At 40.5% G+C, this 21,513-nt stretch overlaps 2 protein-coding genes across 22 annotated transcripts in view; one reads left to right on the top strand and one right to left on the bottom strand.

Moving 5' to 3' along the window:
* WAPL (WAPL cohesin release factor) overlaps nt 1-21,513 on the top strand; it is a 126,817-nt gene that overhangs the window by 20,052 nt on the left and 85,252 nt on the right. The window lies entirely within an intron of this gene.
* The window catches only part of OPN4 (opsin 4), a 40,997-nt gene that overhangs the window by 14,887 nt on the left and 4,597 nt on the right, over nt 1-21,513 (bottom strand). For 5 of the 21 annotated variants that reach the window (XM_040070610.2, XM_040070626.2, XM_040070616.2 and 2 more), the window contains exons 2-5: nt 9,028-9,167; nt 8,167-8,909; nt 7,710-7,816; nt 1,379-1,521 (exon numbers count right to left, since the gene is read on the bottom strand). In XM_040070610.2, the coding sequence (XP_039926544.1) occupies nt 1,379-1,521; nt 7,710-7,751 (185 nt within the window). In that variant the 5' untranslated portion in view covers nt 7,752-7,816; nt 8,167-8,909; nt 9,028-9,167. Of the gene's footprint in view, nt 1-1,378; nt 1,589-1,744; nt 1,769-7,709; nt 7,817-8,166; nt 8,910-9,027; nt 9,168-9,708; nt 9,852-21,513 lie in introns of those variants that run through there. The other 16 variants (XM_040070617.2, XM_040070624.2, XM_040070622.2 and 13 more) reach the window with 14 other exon arrangements.

Here is a 21,513-nt window from a genome sequence, read left to right as displayed (position 1 = left end):
TTCTGCCTGCTTTTGTTATTCATAATATTTCAGTGCCGTGTTTTAAGGGATGCCCAGAAAACCTCAACCGAGGGCTCTTCACTTTGGGGCTCAGTGTTAGCTCCTTTCTCAAATTCAGTCTTAGACATAATTGAAAAATAGGTGAAAAAAGCATGATTTTTTGTGCTGGTCCAGAATCAATCACTAGAACCACTGTACCCTTTCTGTCAATTCAGGAGCAGGGAAGTATTATTAATAGATGCTTTTGGGTTGTGTGTATTCGTTTGTAGTCTGTGAAGTCACTGAACATATTTCTGCTTCAGGCAGCTGGTTCTTTTATGGTTTGTCATTACCTGAGGCTGCTTTGTAAGCACCTAAACTGTTTTCTGAATTCCTGATGTACTCATTACTTATCAGCATCCCTTTCTGTCTTCATATCACCTTCAAATGAAGACAAACTGTGTCCTCCAGTGGAACTGGATATCCTGTATGGGACCAGCCAGAGAGCTGCACTGGCTCATGTACTTCATCCTCGCATACCTGATCTGCATGCCAACATCTTTTCTCTTCTTAAGGCTGCTGTCATTCTCACTTAAGTGTTGGTATCTACTCTGAATGAATGTGCTGAAACCTACTGCCCATAAATACAGGCTTGAGACCAAGACAACTTTCATCTACACTCCAGTGATCTAAGTTAACACAGCCAAATTATCCTATAATTTGTTGCTGTTATTTTGGTTTATTAACATTAGTGCCTGAAGACCAATCACACAGTAAAAGTTCACTGGCTTGAACATCATGTCAATGCTCTGTCCCAGTGTGGCAAATCAGACGCAGAATGAGGAGTGAACAGGAACGGTGAGCACATGACATTGTTGTCAGAGATCCAATTTCCCTCAGATAGAAAAGTTGGAATGCAGCTTTAGTTAAAAGGAAACAAGCCAAGTATTGGAAAATGTGAAGAAAATGGGACATGGCCGCTAATGAACAGGGGGGAAGAAAGAAACTGACCAGTAAGAAACAGGAGGAAAGAAACATCTAAAATAGAGCAGATGTGTGAGGTATAGAGATGCAAGCCAGCCCATCAGTTCAATGCAGACACAGCCAGTTTAAAAAATTCACTGTAATATTTCTGCTTTGGCTGCATTTCTATTGCTTGGGATGTCAGGGTGGTTCTTTGCAATCTTGCTGACAGTTTTGCTATGGCTGTGGTTAGTAGGAAGAAGTCAGAGGGAAATGGCAGGTTGCCACTCTTTTCCTACAGCTATCCTGCAGTCTCTTGGTGCATTTTACTCTGCCTGTAAAGTAGTCAGATAGTATTCCTGGACAGCGTTTGCAGCTCACGGGATACAGCTCAAGTTCATACATTTGAATATTTTAAAAGACATTGAAAAGGTACCTGCAGAAAGCATAGAAGACCAGGAAATTACCCAGAGTTCCTGTAATCCCCACAATAAGAATGACAACTCCAATGGTATAATGGGCGTGATCTGGGACATCCACTGTGGGAAAGGCACCAGGAACATCTTCCACTGTCATCTTCTGTGGAGCAAAAAGGAAGTCATAGGTATATTGCCAAACTTTTCTGAATAAGCTGGCAGGTGCTTCTCTAGAAGGGAAAATGGTCAAGAAAGCAAAAAGACAAGAAGCAAAAAAAGTCAGTATAAATTCAAATTCCATTTACCATTGATCATCTTTGGGGGATAAATGTGCCATCAGCAGTGCAAAGGGCAAAGGATGGTCTGTATGCTTACTGTCAACTTACAATTTTGGTGAAAAAAAGCCAGAAGAAAATTCTCTCCCAAAAGAAAAATAAGGATCTAGAGGACAGAAAGAGACAGGAAGGGACCTGTTTCATTGCATCTGTTATCAGGTAATGCAGCATTTAACAAAAAGTAAGTTTCCTATAGATTTAATTTCAGGAAAATTTCTGTACCTGTGAAGTACAATTTCCATTGTCCTCTGGCATCACGGGCCAGACTCCTCTAAGAAATGTTCTATGGATAAATTGGCATTTACTCCTTTAGCAGTATGGTCACTTCTTTTTGCCCCACTGAATAACACTGAATTTTGAGTCACCCTCAAGAGCTGATTACCAGAAGCCTGGAAGTTTGAACGAGTCTTTTGGAAACTAAATTAAGGATCAGAAAAACAAAATCCTTTATACTTTATGCCTGGTTTCCACACCAGTTCTGGTTGAGGTTTGCCTGGACCAAGGTATTTTGCTATCTGTGAAGTATTTCATAGACAACTTTGATTGAAGCATTTGTGTCTTAATCAGTTAATTACTCACAGCAAAATTCAGTAGCCAAGCCTGAAGATTGCAGTATTGGAAATGGGTATTTTTTGACAATAGAGGCAGACGTTACTTCTAAATACATCTGTGAGGTTGGGCTGTGGTTATTACAGGCAGTGTGGGTTTAAAACCAATGTGCCAGCCCAGCAGCAGGAGGTGAACCCCAGGGAGTGCCTGGAATTCTGGATGAGATTGCTTTGTGTGCTGAAGATCTGCCCACAGCAATCCTCAACCACCAGAGTGCACTCCCTGGGTTCCTACATTAGCAGCAATGAAATGCTGGACAAATATTCTGGTCTTAGAAAAAGAAAACGTAGTTCTGGCTGTTATTGTAATTGAAGCAAAATGTTAAGTTTGATACACTAACAGAATGACAGTATCATAGCATTTATAGTTCAGGTTCATGCAGCAAAGTGGAAGTCAGCATAACATCATGAACATCAATGGGCATCTCGCCCAGCTAGAAACTGCTGTGCTCAACACGCTGCTGGTAAACTAACAAAAATAATCCCATACTAATAGCAAGTGGATAAGGGAGAGTTTGAGATAAAACACTTTCAAGTAAATGAGATCAGGTGTTATTTGGTCAGGGTTGGTCTTATTTCTCCTTGGTCTTGTGGCTAGAACATTTTTAAACACCTGTTCTGCAGAGAGATAATTACAATTATTCATGGAATGGAGAGGTCTGATTTTTTTTTCCCTATAGTTACCCATTTAATCAGAACTGGATCAATATAATAGAAATGAAGCAACTTAAAGGAGCTTGGTTTGGCTACAAAGAACATGTTAAAGTGGCTTTAATTTGAATTAAATTTGTGGAGCACTAAGGACATGGGAAAAATTGAAAGGTAAATATAAATAAATGGAGAAATCACAAGAGAGGCAAGGTTAGTTAAGGCAAAGTAGAAGACTTTAAAATTACTTATTCATTAATGAAACAAGTTCAGAGTCAACAAAAATATCAAATGTGAGAAAAAATAAAGGAATAATATTTATACTGGAGCAGTGCTAGGGCATAATTTATAAAACTACATGCATAATCAGGAAAAGGTACGTGGCAAAAGGAATAAATTAGCACTTTAGTGTGGACTTCCTGTAGGCCTTGGATACAACTCAGCTGTTCTCCAAGAGATAAAAATCAAAGTTTTTATATAAAAAAAAAAAAGGCAGGTTTTCTATTTTCATTGGAAATACAATTATTATTCATTACATCAAAGAAAGGTATTAGTTGATCCAGAAGGCATAAGATCATGCCTAAACACTTCAAATCTTTCACTAAGTTGCATAACACACAGCTTTCTTAGTAGAAGACAAAATTATGTGCCTGTATCAAGTTCAGCCCCGTGTCTTCTGCAGGAATCAAAAGAAAAGACAGGAAGAAAAAGATAGTGCTTGAGAAAATCAGGTCAGCAGGATAATCAAGAAATCAGATAATTCCCAAAGCCTTTCTCTATTTAGTTTCTCCAGTGCATTAGCCCTGTTTTTATTCTGTCTTCTGTTGTCGCTGCACAGTACAAGTACTTGGTTGGCAGGGGAGAATAAAAATCCCCCTGCTGCAATCCATATTGTAGCACTTGTCCTTCGAGAATGCTCTGAACAACTATTTCAATTGCAGTGATAATACACAGCAGTGTTGCCTTGCATGTTTTCTGTTCAGCCTTCTTTCTATAAACACCTCGTAACGAAGATATTTGGACTGAGGCTGGCACTCTTTGACATTTTGTTGGCAGTATGGACAGTGGGATGGAGGGCACTCTCAGCAGCTTTGCTGATGACACCCTGCTGTGTGGTGCAGTTGACGTGTCAGAGGGAAGAGATTCCATCCTGGAGACAGACCTGAACAGGCTTGGGAGGTGGGACCATGCAGACCTCATTAAGTTCAACAAGGCCACCTGTAAGGTCCTCTGTGTGGGTCAGGACAATCCCAAGCACAAACACAGTCTGGGTGAAAAAGAGATTGGGAACAGCCCTGGGGAGAGGGTCTTGGGGGTGTTCATAGGATCACAGAACGGTTTCGGTTAGAAGGGACCTTAAAGATCCGCAAGCTCCCTAGCCATGGGCAGGAACACCTTCCACTATCCCAGGTTACTCAGAGCCCCATCCAGCCTGGCCTTGAGCACTCCCAGGGATGAGGCATCCTCAGCTTCTCTGGGCAATGTGTTCCAGAGCCTCACATCCTCACAGATGTTTCTCCCTAATATGTAATTGAAACCTACTCTCTTTCAGTTTGAACACATTACCCCTTGTCTTACCACTGTGTTCTTGTAAAATTTCCCCCTCTAATTTTCTTGTAGTCCCTTTAGGTACTGGAAGGCTGTTCTAAGGTCTCATCAAAGCTATCTCTTCCCCAGGCTCAACAAACTCAACTCTCTCAACCTTTAGTCAAGATTAAAAGCAGGTTTTAAAGCTTTGTTTGGGCGTGTATGAAAACAGGCCTTTTGCTAGAGCTGTGTAAGAATTTATGTTTTTAATCTCTGGAAGGCATATAATTTATCATTTATTATTAATTTACACTATAGTTTTGCAGAACCAATTTGAGAAGTGCCACACTGGTTCAGATGAGCATCCCTGATGAAACACCAGCCAGCTTTTAGTCAGGACTGGGCATTCCACAGGTATACCAAACGTGCATACTGAACAGTGATGTGGGAATTTAACTTTAGGAAGAGTCTTAGTAATTGGTTTGTACCTTAAAACAGCGTTATTATCCACTGGAAAGGAAAATCTTAGGCCTCCATGAATTTTAATCCTCCATATATAGGTGTAATCCTTTACTAAATCCTACTCTGTCATTTCCCTCAACAGATGCAGAGTCAAGAAGTTATGGAGTTGCTCTGTGTCAATGGGCTTTTTTCAGCAGGTTCAAGTGTGTCCTTGTGGAAGCACTAGAGTAGAGGGAAGCAGCTAGGTTTAATGAAGTTGGCCTCCTTAAAATGCTCAGTTTTCCCTGAAGGAATATGTGTCTACTGCCTACAACAAAACAGCTAAAACAGAATTGTGTGTTCAGTTGTCATGCAGTAAATTTGTCTGAGACTTAGAAGCCTAAGATGCTTTCTGGGAGTTTGCAGAAAAGCAAATGTTTTATAGATAAATATGCCTAAATCCTTGCTGCAGCACAATATGGAGCCTCATTATTCTATATTTATGACCTGCTGCCACAGCTGCTTGCGAGGGAGGCAGAATTCTTCCTTGAGGGACAATCTGAGGAACCAGCTTGCTTCTTTAGGAAGAGACAGACTAAGGCTCAGTGCTAGCAGAGAAGGAAGTAAAAATTAATCAGCCACAGGGCGGATCCATTAAGGCACATAGGGCAGAACTTGTATTTCACCATGAAGTTTGTCAAGACCCTCCAAGACACTAACGTGAGGACATTTGAAAGGATAAAGGAACTCCTTTGCAATCCAAACCAAAATCATGATTCCCATGTGATTTGTCCAGGTAACAAGGAAGTCTAGATCAGCTATTAAAACCCAGGAATATTTGATGCCTGTGCCTGTTTTGTCTTGGGAATCAATTTATCATACAGAGAATGTTTTCTAAATAGTTACTTCATAATTGATTAAATAAAAAACCCCAAATGAACTAAAGCAGCTAACCTCTGAATAACTTCTGGTTGAAGATACACCATTTTTGGAAGTCCAACACACATCCCCATAGCATGAGAAAAGTATTTGTGTATAAGTGATAGAAAGAGAACATTCAAAAAATAGAATTCAGCCATGACTGAGGAAAAAAAAAAAATCTGTTCTTTTTCAGAGTGAGGACATAAAATCATATCACTTAATTACCGTTCACTTGGAGATGTTTATTTCTGAAGTCCTACTAAAGCTAACAGTGATAATGGTAGGAGCAAGGCCATGTAAGCCAATACACATTGCAAATATAAATCATATCTGATATAGCCCATTCCTCACAGTCTCACAATGGCAAGACCATAAGATCAGGTTTAGTTATAGCTATGGGGAAAGGAAAAATCTTCATAAGGTCATTTGGGCATTTGAACATATTTCAGCGCTGATTCTGATTGATTGATATGACATCAATTCCAAAGCCAGGAGCAGAAAAACTATATCAAAGACATTTTTTCAGCTACTTCTGCCTGAACATGGCAGAAGGATTGTCTCTAATTTGGTGTAAAACAAAACAACAAAAGGGGAAAGAAAATAGGGAGTGCTACATGGTTGCTTTTATGAATTCATCTCACTTCAAACTGTAGGCACTGGTTTTGCAGGAAGAACATTATAGTAGAATAGAGCCTAGCTCCAAAACGTTGCATCTTTTGGCCATCCAATGTGAACTTTGGCAATATAACAAGTTTCTTTGTTCTTAATTTTCCTACAAATGCAGCTAAGGAAGCCACTTATTTACACAGTATGACTTAGGCAACCAATGACAGTGTTAGCCTTTTACATTACAACAAGTTACATAGTTCAGAAAAATTATCTGACCAGAAACACTGTAATTTCCTGGGGTTCCTTGTGTGGTGCTTATACTGCCTACCTACAAGAGGCCTCAAACAACTGATAGCACTTACTTTCATTTAGAGGCCCTTGCTCTGATTTCTGAGCTTGCCTCTGTGGGCACTTGCTCTGTGATGACAGGCAGCACAGACAGGAGTGTAATCCCCCCTCAATTATGGTTTCAGCAGGGTGACGCTAACTGCTAAGCCCTCTTTCCAGTAGACAGCAGGGCTTTCCATAGATGATGCTTTTCCTGTTGAGTAATTTGGATAGCAGATTTTGCATCCTATCTCACAGATTTAATCTCAGCCACAAGCAGCAAACACTGCTTTCGCTCCTGAAACTCTCTTAAGCCAGTCTTTGTGTCAAGTTAAAATGCAAAATTTTGGCAATGCAAATACTTGACCTTGGGACAGAAAAGGGACAACTAATCAGTTCCGAATACAGAAAAGATCAATTTTTAATTTTGCAGTGTAAATCAATGTGTCCCCAGAATCTTTTTCCATTTTACCATGCACTCTCCAGTCCCTTTTCTCCCCCTGCTATGCTCTGCTATCCTTTTTCAACGTGTTTTCCATCTAATTTATTCTTGTAAGCGCCTTGGCTCAGGACACTTCTTTATTTTTCTGTAATATACTGCAGAAATCCAGGTTTTATCAAAAAATAGATTTAAAAAACTTTTAAAATTAGGTTGGTTCATGTTTTCATTAAAAACGTTTAAACAGACTTTTGTAAAAACAGCACATGAACAAAACCTGCAGTCCTAATAATATTCTGAGAGATCAAATCAGGAAGAGAACTTCTCTTCTGACTCTGATTCAGGCTTGTGGGGTGGGATGGAAAAAAACTTCAGCAAACCCAAAAAAGTCCATCCTCAAGTATCATCACAACAGATTCTCACTTTCACACTTCCAAGGAAAATGTCTTTCTCTTTAGTATAAAAAAAACTCAGAAACAGCTTTGATAGCACTTACCTGAGAAAACCTTCCAAACAACTTTCTTGGGTAACTGCACATAACAACTCTTTTAACATTTACATAAGCACTCCACTGCACTTACAGAAATGATGGGGATTTCCACCCTGAATAACAACACAAGAGAGCATTTTGTTTGAACTGCTAAACAGCACTTTAATGTACAAATGTTGTTTTGATAATTCACAACATATTTGATGCACTTTGCCATTAGGCATTCCTGCCTATCTTCTGCCCATGCGACTCTGCTGAAAAACACTGCTCATACAGCCCTTTCTGGATTAAAGAAATAGTTAAAGGAATAAAAAGAAGATTTTAAAGTTTTCTTCTGTCATTCACTGTTGAATTACAGAATTAAATGTGTACATGCTTCCTTAACCATCCATTTACAGTCCCATAAATGTCAGCCTTGCCAGATATTTACATACTACAGCTTTAAGTGACAGGAAACACTTACTGTTGGAGTTCTAAGAGGTAGATCCATCAGTGTGTAGTCACTGGCCTCCAAGTCATTCCATGCATTGAAGGACTCCACAGTTTTGGTGCTCTTGGTGTCCTCAGAGGAACAAAAGATCCCCTTCTGAATGGGCTTGTTACTCAGGTGAACAAAATCTAAGCAAAAACCAAGAAAGAGAGCTGTCCTCTGAATTTAAGTCAGCCACTTTACCTTTGTGTGTATGAAGCAGGTAGTTAGATTCTTTGGAATGGTGTGAGATCCAGCGCAGAGTTTCTCATTAGAGCTTCAGATTGCTTCAGTCCATCCTCAGCTCAGCAAAGGGCAGCAGCAGCGGCTTCCATTTAAATACGGGAGAGGGCAGAGTCCGCACATGCCCAGTTTGCAGCTTGTTCCATCCTGATTCCAGCTTCACTTTACTGGCAGTATAAAACTGATGCTCACTTAAAAGTGCTGGTATCTGGTTTTTGCCTTTGACCAATTTATGTCTGAATTTTAATGCTATTCCCACACACTACCTCTGTATGAAGACAAAGAAGTTAAAAGGTGGAGTTCACTGTCTTAAATATACAGTTCTTTTTCACCATATTGGTGAGTTAGTTTTTTGTAGTCTGCTTTTAAAAAAGATGCATGTGTACAGTTCTGCTGAAACTGTCAGAGCTCAAATAGATTCTGATATTTAACAATGTGCTTGTGTGCACTTCTGTCTTGTAGAATTTAGGTCATAGTTGTTTGTCAGTCTTCTTCTAAAAATAAACAAAACAGGGATAAAACCTGACATCATCCTTTTCTGCTCTTTAGTTAAAAAACCAAAAAACCAAAAAAAACCACATGCAAATACCTTACGCAGAAAAAAGCAAATACCTGTTTCAAGAGTTGACTGCTTCCTTTTCAGTTGTGTTTAGGTAAAGTACACATGTACACATTCTCATTCACACAAGTCTGGCTTTACATTCCACTGTGCAAAGAGATGAATTGCTGTATTCCCAGCTGAAGGCCCGTTACTGTTGTAAAGCAAAGTTTAATTGCAACAGAAAATTAGGCACAGTGTGTGAAAATGCTCTTCTAGCAGATACTGCAGCCTGAGTATCACAGAGTTTAGGCCTTCCACCCACTGTCCAAATGACCCTGATGCAAGCTATTAGCTTCACTGCATCTGGTATTAAAAATAGATGGTGTGAACAGTTACCGGAAAGCCTTTGTGAGAAGGCTGTGTTAGTAATGGTGGGAACTGCATTCCCCCAGCTCTGCACACTTGCCTCTCCTTAAATGACCACCTGCAGTACCTAACCATTAACCGAAGGATTGCGCTTCTTTGTATGAATGGGAGCTGTGCCTCTAATGGAAGGCACTCACCTATAGTGTTGCAGTTTCCCTTGACAGTCGTTTAAGGAGCAAAACTATCCTTGTTGTCACCAGGCCACTGAACATTAGCCAGCAGAGATGCTTCTTTGACTCTACAGGCTCTCAAACCGTGACACCCTAAGAATAATTATTAGCAGGCCCATTACGAAAGCCTGAGAGATTTCATGGAATGTCCCTGACCTGCAGTATTGGTAGATGCAACCAAGCCAGATGTAAAAAGCAGCTGTGGAAGAACTGCACCCAGAGGTGGCAGGTCCACTGACAAGTTTCACCTTAGCCAGTGTCTGAGATTATATGGTCACTTTGTAGAGTGAGCTCTTCCCCTCTTCTCTCTGTGTGACATCAGACACATGAATATCAGGGCAATGGTGGATGTGACATTAATATATGAACTTCAAAAGACATTGATGTGAACTCCAAATCCACCCCTCTGTGCACACACAGTTGTATGCATACACTGTAAGGATGTGGCAGCAAACAGCAGTGTTGGACATTTCGGGGGATGGGATCTTTTTGGAAGATAATTTCAAATTTTCTACTAAATAGTCAGGAGATGTCATTAAAGAAAGCCACAATGTGAAACTGGCAACGGCTCATACTATCTTGAAATGAAGCTTATTGAGCAGTAGAGCAGAAAGTACAGAAATGATTGATGTGCAGAGAAATGAGACAATGGGAGGTCTCCCATGTGTGAACTCTGTACTCAAAGAGTTGCACACAGTTACATACTGATCTTGTCAAACTCATAATAAAGTTTGAGACACACAGTCTTCATGACAAGCATAAATACTAGCTCAGATGTGATCTTTGACTTGACATTCTTATTTTCTTTGCTTGGAGCCTTTTTGCTTTATGTCTTAGCTTTGGACAATGCCAACACTCAATCTGTTTACATACAGCTTGTACATAAAGTTCTTTTTCCTGGGTCACAGATGACATTTCTTCCTTTGTATTTCCTCTCATCTTAACAACAAGTCAATGCACTGAATATACATAATTTTCAGTTAGCCTGGAAGCATTGACTTTTTGGGATTTTTAGGGGAGCCTGTAATATGTTTGGCTGAGTAATCAAATCATAGAATAAATACATATATTTTTTAAGTAAGTTAGACATTATAGAAGCTGTCTTCCTGCTTTATTAGATTTGGTGTTGGTATACACGCCTTTGCAGAGCAATTACTTTGATTAGTTCAGCAGTTCCTGAGAGCATATTATGAAAGAATCTGCAGTGTAAAGGAGAGAAAGGAAGTTTTCCCACAGGGAAGCACATGCTAGTCCAAAGAGGGCTACTTGTTCGGAATCCTTCCCTAGCCTTAGGACTCTGCCTCTGTGAATGCTAGGCACCTGCAAGCTAGGAAACGATTTCTGACAATTGGACCCTAACACCGAGATTCATGGCCAGTGGAGATGTTCTCATATGATGGTAGTAGTTGTGTGATTCTTTATTATGGACAATTGCTAGAGGCGATTCAGCTGCCCTGTTTTATATGTGATGACTCAGCTTCCATGGAAGGAGAGGGATCATCCTAGAACTGTACTAGGTGTGAAATATGAGACATCCCATTCTGTGTCCCTAGAGCTTGGAGAGTCAGATAAAGACATGCAGCAAGTCACTCACAAAACATTTTTCTCCCAAGTTTTCTTTGTTTTATATGCAATGTTAAACCCAAGAGAATAGTTCTAAGTATATAGTTGAGCAATAATTGTTTTTCTTTATAGTTAGGGCTATTTTACTTGAAGTTATCAGAACATGAGACTTGTGGATCAGGAAGGAAATCTGGCCTCTCTCTCTCTTTCCCTTGTTTATTCTACCAAAAGCTTACCTCAGTGGTATTCCTGGGAAGCTAATGGAGAAAACCTATCAATTTATGACCCCAGGTACTTTCCAAAGGCATCAGCTCATTCTAAAGCTTTCAAGCATTTCTGCCAGAAGTTCATGCACAAACTTCACCTGACTTATGGCCCAGGTCTGAATTGCTCTCCAGTAACTTCTAGAGTAAGGAAAACCTGCCTGGCATTAAACTCTCAGAATCCTGTCACATTGGACAATGGTGAGAAAAGCCATCCTGCCTTCAGCTGGACGCCAGCTGCCTACCAAGCTACTCCACCTCTCTCCCTCAAGCAGGATGAGGAGGGAAGGAGAAAATAAAATGGAAAACCCTGTGGCTCAAGATAATGGCAGTTAAATAAAACAAAAGCAAAGGCTATGTGTGGAAGCAGAGGAAAAGGAAATACTTATTCTCTACTTCCCACCACCAGGAGTTGGCCAGCCAATTCCCAAGAAGCAGGGCTTCAGTAGGCACAGCAGTTATGACAAGACAAATGGTGTAATAACAAATTTCCCCTGCCTCCTTCTTCCTCTTAGCTTTTATTGCTGAGCAGACAACATAATGACACGGACCATCCCTTTGGTCAGCTGGATCTGCTGTCCTGGCATGGCCCCTGCCAAGATCTTGCCCACTCCCAGCCAAGGGGGGAATGTTGGAGAGACAGCATTGCTGCAGTGCCAGCGCTGCTCAGGCAGAGCCAGAACACTGGGGTGTGAGCAGCACCTTTCTAGGTACCAGCACAGCGCAGCTCAGGGAGAGCTGCCATGTGGAAAATCAGCTCCAGCTCGGCCAGACCCAAGGCAACCTCTTGCTGCTGATAATTTACTTCTGTTTGGTCTCTTATAAATTACAGGCAAAAATAGCAGAAAGACCACAGACTCTGGGACCCTTCCAGGAAACTGAGAAAATTGTCTAACAGAAAAAGGGAGAGATAATGCCTGGATAAAATTTAATTAAAGTCCAAATGAGTATAAGATTTCTTTCACAATGATGGGAAAAGAACTCGTTGTCCTCTTCTTTGGTTGGGAGTTGTGGGTAGAATTAGATGTTAGCTCATCTACCAGAATACAGAGTGAACTGCAAGAACAGGTCATCTGCTGCCTACAAGATAAACAGACTGTTTTTGGGAAGTGCTGGGAGACTTAAAAGACCAAGGGCACAGTGAGCTAGGCTTTAATGACTTTGAGACACCTTTACAAAGGCTCACCTTGGCTTCTTTAAACTTCCTGAAAGATCATCTAGGTTTCCAAGGCCAGCAAGGGGAACAGAATACTCAGAAGTGGCAAAGATAAAGTCCCACTTTTCTTTGAGTGCAGACTCAGCTCTGGGATTTGAGTTACCACAAAGGAGGCATGCACAAAACAAAGTTGTTTAGTACTATTAATGAGTTGAGTGATTTTATTTTTTCCCCGCGTTGTGATGTAGGGAATAATAGTGACAATTCCTGAAAACATCTTGGGGAAGACAATTCTCAATGCTCAAAATATGCTCTGCTTGCCCTCTAGACGTGCTAGGTAATCCTATAAGTGATGGGATAAAGGGAAGAACTATTGATTTTTCATTTGAGTGTCCATTCATTTGCAGCATCTGCCTTTCAAAAGGTAAAATCGCACTATAAAATCTGAGTCCACAGCAGCCTTCCCCACACAGCCCCCCGTATAGTGTGAACACTGGGTATCTCCTTTGGTATTGCCTCTCAGTGGCTGCAACTTCTGAAAAAATGTTTCCTTCAGAAGCATTTTTAGGGTGCTGTTTTTGTACTGGTACCTGCAACAAATATATCTGCTTAGATACACAGGTGAAAACTGGTTGCTCGTTTTACACAAAACTCTAGTTTCAACCATCTGTGGTCTTTTTGCCTTTTAACAGCTAAGGTCTGTTAAGAAAGAAGAGCTCTCCCGCTTCTTAGCTGTTCTCAGAGAGGGCACTGCAATTTTGGCACCCCAAATAACAAGGCAGAGAGAGAGTTGTGTAATATATATCTTCTGTGTGCTCTATTAATCATAAAAATTAAATTTAGTTCTTCATGCCTGCAGCAACTTGGCAAGGGGACAGGAGGCAAGAAGACCCTTTGTAAATAAAATTGTTAAACTGAATACAAAGTTCTGTATGGCCTTCCATGGAAGCATACTCTTGGGACTCCTCAGAAAATCAATAGACAAAATAGAAAACAGTAAATCAAATCAACATGATTTCTACTGCACTGTAGAAGTGAATAATTCACCTCATGGGTAGTTCTAATTTTGTAGGGTAGCCAAGATCTATGGTCAGCAGCAAAGACACAAGGCTGTAGGGTGTAGCTAGCAAGTGCCAACACTGGGCTGTTTAGCCCCACAGCGGGAAAGAGAATCCCAGGGCTGGGCCAAGTACAGAAGGGTCAGACCAGAGAGGATGGTTTAGAAAAGCCCCTTCCAACACAAGATTTTTTCTAATATATAGCAAAACCAAAATCCTTTCCACTGAGATGAAAAGATCCTATCAGTGAGCTCTCCAACAGTCTGAATGCAGACCTGTAAATAGCATTAGACTGCAAGTCCACAGCAAGGCACAATCCAGCAGCTTCTCTGCTTGAGTTCCCCCAGCTGTGTTTCCAGCTTGCTCTGGGGGTTTATGGCCTCAAGGCCAGCTAGCTTGAAAAGATCAGCCCACCTTGGTCCCTCTTGTCCTTCCTCACACAATCTGAACACAAAGGAGTGGCACAAAGAGCTCTCAAGACCAGCCAAGTTGGATTTGCAGTGCCTCCAAAAAAAGCCTCTTAACCCTGATTTGTGGAGTGAGCTCTCAGATTCATCCTTCCCTGTCTCCTATGGCTTAACCTCTTTGCAAAGCCTACCCTTCTCCAAGGAACTCTGGGGTTAGCCAAACTGATCTTTTCAAACAGTTTAAGCTGGAAGCTTCCCTACTTCTATTTCCCAAATAAGTGCTCTCACCTTCTCACATGTGTGAAGTAAAGCCAATTGTGATGATGCGGTTTAGTGCCTACTGTTGGCAGGGAGAAAGCATATTTAAAAAACAATTGAAAAGTTGCTGTATCATTGCAGAAAAATGTCCCATCTTTTTGGCAATAATCAGATACAAAACCTAAAGAAAATTTCACTTGTTACTCTCTTCCCCTTAGTAAACCATGTCTCTGTCACAGACTAGTCAGCCTACAGTGGGCTGAAGTGTGGGATCAGCATATGGTGGTCTCAAAGCTGCTTTGTAATTTTTGCTGGAAGCAGGCATTATGAAAGATTTGCTCATGCAGAGATACAGCAGAATCGTGTGTTTCCCGGCTACTATACTACACCAATAAGAGGAGGATAGATGGCAGAGAAAGGGTGAGAAATAAAATTGCAGAGAAATTGTATCAAACATTTTCCCCCTACTGAAATGCTGGCTGCCACTAGAGGTGCACACAGTGCACCTGTCTGCCAGTGGCAGACAGCAGTGCCAGGATTTAGTCAGCACTGGCAGAGAGCTTGTACTGCTTACAGGAAGAACTACAGGTGCTGTTCGGTGTTTGATTGTTGGTTTTTTACTCCCATCTGCTTATGTGGTAGTTACTTCTGAGATAAACAGAACTCAGTGACTTGAGCCTCTTGTGGGAGGGGCTGCAGAAATATCTTGCCAGGTGAGACAGAGGACAGTAATGGAGAGAGATCTCTGATGACTACATTAAGGAAAGAAACAGTATGAAGCAATTTTTACACAACACAGCAACCAAAAGGTAAACCCTGATATTTGAGAAATAATAGTTCATGATAACCAGAGGGTAAACAAAGTGTGGTGTCACTTAGCATTAAAGAATTATCATCTTTCTCCTTAGATAATAGCACTACTGTCCACAAATTATCTGCAGAGAATACACTTGCTGCCCTGATGGCTATACAATTACTTTTTTCTGCCACACACATCTCGTCTTACAACATCTCTGTGAAAGAAATCTTATTGTTTCGAGAAATGCCATTAGTGGTTTTGTAGGTGAAAAAAAGCAAACCACAATTGTCAAGCCACTGTTGGGAGAAAAGTCTGTTGGTGCACCAGTAAGCAGGCATTTCAAGGCTCAGCAACTCCCAGCCATCGCAGATGCCCTGCTTTGCTGCTCTAAACTGCACGGTGCCCAGTGCTTTCAGAAATTGGAGCAGGATGAGAAGGAAGAAACAGATCACTCACTAACACCACTAAATTTTCAAAATCTCATATTTGAATTGTTTCTAAAAAGAGCCTGTGAAAATTAAAAGAGGAAAATTAGAAGAGCAAGTGAAAATTAAAATTGCCAGAGAATATCGTAGCTGAGTCTAAGAAATTTCAGCGTCCTACACAAGACAAGAGGGCCAGCAGAAGCCTGCACCAAATTCTGCTTCAGCTGCAACAGTGTTCAAGATTTGGGCAGGGTTCTGTAATGGCCACTGAGAACAGAGACATTATGAGGAGTTTGTCCCTGCTGCAACTTGGAACAGTGTCTGAAACCAGACAGATCTAATGTTACACTAGAGCAGAACCCAGTGCAGATGTACTATCAGAGCTTCTCAGTGCACAGAAGTGTAAAGCCACATGTCTGTTTCTTTACAAACTCTTCTGCTAGGGCTGTCATCCAGCCTGGTATCACCCAAGTGTGCACATGAGGCCTCTAAATGAACACATTCTTCTTTGTTTAGCTCTGTGTGGCCTTTATTAATACCTTCTCTGCTAAATGCCTTCTCTGGACCCTGAGTGACTTCTGTTCCAGTTGCTACAACATCCTTTTGCTCCAACCTTAATTTATCAAAAGTAGAGGACAGTTTTCACAAGTATGCACACAGGATGCAAGTGTACAAGTGCACTGTGTTCAGCTGAGTCTAAGCCCTTTTCATTTTGATCCTATCCTCTCCCAGCTCCTTTCTGTTGTTGCCCTGCATCCCCTTCTTTGACAACCCTCCAACCTTTTCTCTCAAATCAGATACATATTCTGATTTTCACTTTTAAAAGCCTTGATAGATTCTCTGTCTCCAGCTTAATTATCATCTTTCAGACAGCTCTGGCTTGCCAGCTCTTTCATCCTGTCACCCAGTGGTCCCCATTTCCATCATTCCCTGAACACCATGCTTCCATGGTTTGCTAGTCTCCATGCTGGTGGCAGTGGCATTGACAATAGCTGGGCTGCAGGCACACACAGCCTGCTGGCCGTGTTGACACCACTGATCCACAGTGTCTGATTTTATCTGCCCCTCTCCTGCCAGTACACCTCCATGTCTTGTTCCCCTGTACTTTGATAACAAGCTCTTTGGAGCAGACACTTTTTATTCTATGCTGAGAAGGTGTTTTTACTTGCCTATGGAGTATTAGAGCAATACAAATGCAGTAGGACTTCCATTTTCTGGTAATGCCATGAATTTGCTTAACAGATATACTCTGCTTAATTTTTTTGGTGAACTTGTGAATAATTCAAGAAAATGTCAGTGTTCTGTTTTAATAAAAGCATGGGCAGCTGCAAATGGTTTTCAGAGTTTAAAAAACAAAAGAGTAAGCATTCTGAATAAACAAGCATCTCAAAAGCAAACCTGTATGAAGTGATAAACACTGGCGCCAATCCTCAGAAAGTCAAACTGCAGTTTCTTACTTTAGTTTTATGATTCTGCCCACTCCCTTCAGAACTGGCATTCCTGCTCATGACTTGCAGATGATGTTGCAAACCACAAAAACATAATTGGGTGATAATTTTGCTGCTCAGCAGTGAAACAGACAAACATGTCATCCTTACTTACTGTAAGAAATTTTCACTGAAATAATATCCTGAAATTCATGTATGTGATTGGAAAAGCTGGGCACTGCACTCTTTCAGATGGCTACAAATGCGCTTGAAAAAAGAAAACACATTAACAACGTATAGAATTGCACATGGGCTTGAGTCCCCAGGATACCTGAGTGATTTTGCACACCATTATAAAATTTCCTTCTTGTACAAACTGAAAGTTAGGGATGCCACCAGTAGGGAGTGACTGACCTCTCCCTGTGTAATAAGCAAGTGGATTCATCATGAGGAATATCTGATTAAGACAGGCCTTATCTCCCTTCCAAGTGAATGACTCAGCTACTTCTTTTCCACAGGAGAAAAATTAATGTGTTCCTTTCTACGCAGAGTTCCAGTAATAAGACTTAAGACCACAGAACACCGCGACAAAAAATGGACATTTAAGAGGCATTTCTCCCTGGTCTCAAACATTTTCTTTGTGTGTTTTTACCCCTTCTTGCAACTTCAGCTACAAAATGAAATTTAATAATTATTCTTATCCTCTCTTGTTCCCTCCACCATAACAAAACTCTATCCAGCCAAAAGGCTACGTCTTCGCCCTTAATACACATATATCTTACTAAACAAATGCATTGCTGCTGCCTTTGACTCGAGAGGTGAAAATGCTACTTTTTTAGCGTTCATTTATGGTAACTGATAGTCAGGGAGAAGCGATAAACAGAATTAATCACTTTTGTCTTCACAAATTTACATGAAGCTCAAAAGATCCTAACTGTGCAATCAGGACAAATTTTTGCTGTTATATTCCTGACCGTGGACATACTCAAAAGCCCACAAAGTCTCTGTTTTTAAATTCATTGACTTGTGGCACAGTTACTTTCTTGGATTTCTTTTAGAGTGAGAGAGCAGGGCTGTTTTTCTAGCAGTTCAGAGAGAAACATCCTTGGGCAACCATCAGAACTTGTTAAGCATAATTAGACAACTGCAGAGATCTCAGTCTGCTCTAGAATATTGCAAACAGCAAGGCAACAATGATAATGGTTGGTTATTCCATAGACAACCCCTCATAGCAGCGTTTTTAAGTTCAATACCAAAGAAATTCAAACTATTTTCTGAGCATAAACAGTAAAGTATGAGAATGGCCATTCTGAGTCTGTCCAAAGGTGTGTCCAACCCCATATCCTGTGACTGAAAGCAGCATGCCAGGAAAGAGTGCAAGACTATGGAGAGATTTCCCTAAAATACTCTTTCAGCCTCAAACAGCATGCAGCTCAGCAAATCTGTGCTTCTCAACCTGTATTTGAGTGATCTAACTCAGACATTGATGGGGCTTTTGTGGGTTTGTAAAAGGATTCAGGATGTAGGTAGGAATGTAGTTTCAAATTGTCAATGTAAAAGTCGGGGAAAAGAAAGGCTGCAGTCTGAACCATGAAGTTATTTTGGTCCAAGCTAAATTGCTCTTTAGCTTGAGCACAAGCACAGAAATCTGAAAGCTAACACAGCCTCTCTCGGGAAGCTTTGTATAATTTAAAACACAGTCATACTACAAACCCAGTTTTCAGTTCAGCTTTACAACTCTCTTTATGATTTGCAAGTGCCTTTCAAAAGAGTTGCCAGAATGAACCAGCTGAGACCCAAGCTCCCTTTCCTTCCTTTCTTCTAATTATTGGAAGAGAAATTATTCCTCTTAAAATGAATTCTTGCTTCACCAATTTTAATGAAACATTTTATTTTTTTTTTTTAATATCCCAGACAGTCTTATTAAAAGCTCAGCTTTTCAAGGTTTGATATTCAGAGTTGAGATTCACATTCCAGATAAGTGCCTGCAACTGAAGTACCCAGACCACCTGAAGATTTAGGGACATGGTTTTTGTATTAGAAGTAGGCCTAAGAATGGAGAGGCTGAATCAAACTGAAAATCTAACGTAGTAATGCAACAAACAGTCAACTATGCTGGGAATAGTTTCTAATCACTGCTGCTTCTCAGGCTTTTCTTGTACTTTTCTGGTGCTTCTGAATTTCTTATCTTTGCTTATTGATATTATAGCAGTAAAAGACTCATCATGATTCACTGACCATAGAAAAATAAAGAAGGGGAGACTTCAGAGAGACTATTTTTCATTCTCCAATTATTCCACTGGGAGCAAGCTCTTAATTTTTGGTAGCCAGTCGAGTTATGGATATCTGAGAAACATCCACTCATGGGAAGATGAGTATTTTAGTTCTTTAATGATTATCTGTGCATATGCATTTTGGAACCCTGGTTCTGGAACTTGACCTATGTATTTATTGTGAGGTCACTTGAGGTACTTTTCTGAAAATACATATATAGCAGTCAAAGGTGCCAATGATCTTTTGTGCAGGGTATTTACGTAACTAAATTCTGAGGAATCATTTGCAATTCGTTTTCTTATAATTAGAATTGCATGAGGCAGAAGGTTGATACTGTTTAAATTCAGGATACAACTTATTTATTTACCAAAAGATAGAAATTACTCAGCTTATTTAAATGAATTTAAATATTTTTCCTTCACAGGAATGAAAACTTTTTTAACCACCTGTCCCCAGCTAAGGAACTTTCTGCTCCACTTAATACAGAGTACTTCCCTCTGTCTCCTTGCAGAAAAACAATGGCTATTAGGTGACAGGTCTAACAGAAAAACAGCACCCAGACAGGTGAAACCAGGTACATCTAAAACTTCTGAAACTCTTATTTTACAATCACCTGCACTAAGTTTTATATGAAAGTCCTAATTCTTAATTTACAAAGGCACGTGATGTTTGTGGTTTTGTTCCACAGGTGATGGAGGTGGTACATTCTAAAAAAATGAGATTTGACTTGACTGACTGAATCCCACAGACATTTGATAACCTGCTATTAAGTAAGATTTCACCAAAACACATTAAAGTACTTAAAACCCCTGACTTTGAAATACAGTGTAAATTATCGATGCTGACAGCAAAATACGAACGCAAATTATTAGAGCAGCGTATCAGAAACAGTGAGGGACTTTAAAGTGCAGGTGTTGAGCCATATACTCTACTAAAGAGTAGAATGTCTGTAGTCTCCAGGGGCAGAAGCCATCAGACAGTATGCAGAAAGCAGCCAAAGATATATAACTTGTACTGAGCAGAGGTGCTGATGACTGAAGTTTAGGTATTCAACATGCAGAGGAATTCAGAAGTGCAGACTAAATGATAGCTAGAACACATGCAGTGTAATAAGTTACTAGTTAAAAAGATAAAAGGAGCCAAAGTTCATAGTCTTTGAATTCAAGAGATTGGAGAGCTGGATCTGGGTTTATGGGGCTTGGTCACAAATCCAAAGTGCACTGTATTGCCCTGGATGAATTGTGAGAAATCCAGCACCAAGCTGTCCCATGTACCTGGGCACTCCAGAGAACCTGGGGCCTGGGACTGGTGGACAAGGAGCTGCCCCGATGCCTGAAGAGCCTGCACAGTGCCAGCAGCAGTGCCAGCTCCCTGGGGGCAGGAGCAGCCATGGGCAGAGTCAGGCTCTGGAAGGAGCAGCACACACAAAACAGCACCCTGTTAATGCTGAAAAAACCACTGCTGCAAGTGCATGAGGTTCCCATTCCTGTACTACCTTATCCTTCCCAAAGTTTAGCGCAAATTTCTCATACAGAAAAAGTAGATGGAAAGCACCTAACATTTAACTAAGTATTAGAAAAAGCGTAATAAAGGGGACAGACGAGAGCAGAGGAAGGGAAGGGGTCAGCATGGAACTGACCAAAGCAAGCAGTAAGATACCATTCCTCTAACAGAGGTGCCAATCCTTTGCTCTCTAGGAACAGAAATAAATCTATTTACAGCATTAATCAATAATGTCTGAAATCAACAATACATAGCAGACTAATGGAACTGAGAAGTCATTAGTGGTGTGGAAAGCTTACTTACTAAAAGCAACCTGCATTAACATGGACATTAGCCCTAGTCAGAGAACGGACAGTCTCTCCTGTGCAAAACCCAATATTATATCTTTAAGTGATATGAAAAGCAAATTGATTTCTTTTTTTCCAAGAGAAGAACTGTCAAAATAAGCCTCTTGATAGGTCCCTTTCAATATTTTTTGCCTGGAACTTCTAAACTAAAAATATCTTTGTTTCAAAAAGGTTTTGAGAGGATATTCAGGGTTTTTTCAGGTTACATCAGGAAAAAATGACTAGCTGAACTGTCTTTTGCTAAAGGACAACAATTAAAGAACTTTTTAGTAAAGCACTAACTAGCACCAGAAGTTAATATGGGAAGTAATGAAATGCAGTGATTGTGCCATATTGCTATCTTCCCCTTTAGGTATGTGAAAAGCAAAATACTTTTATCTACTTTATCTAGAAGAAAAGGCTATTCCATAACAGGAATATTTTGTTGCAGGATTTTTCTTATTCTTTAGATAGAAGAAAAGAGCTGCAAGGGCTGTTATAA

Source organism: Hirundo rustica, chromosome 8 (genome assembly GCF_015227805.2).
Source record: "Hirundo rustica isolate bHirRus1 chromosome 8, bHirRus1.pri.v3, whole genome shotgun sequence".
Lineage (NCBI taxonomy): Eukaryota > Metazoa > Chordata > Aves > Passeriformes > Hirundinidae > Hirundo > Hirundo rustica.
Note: the sequence above shows the minus strand (reverse complement) of the source record. Positions and strands in the feature narration are given on the sequence as shown.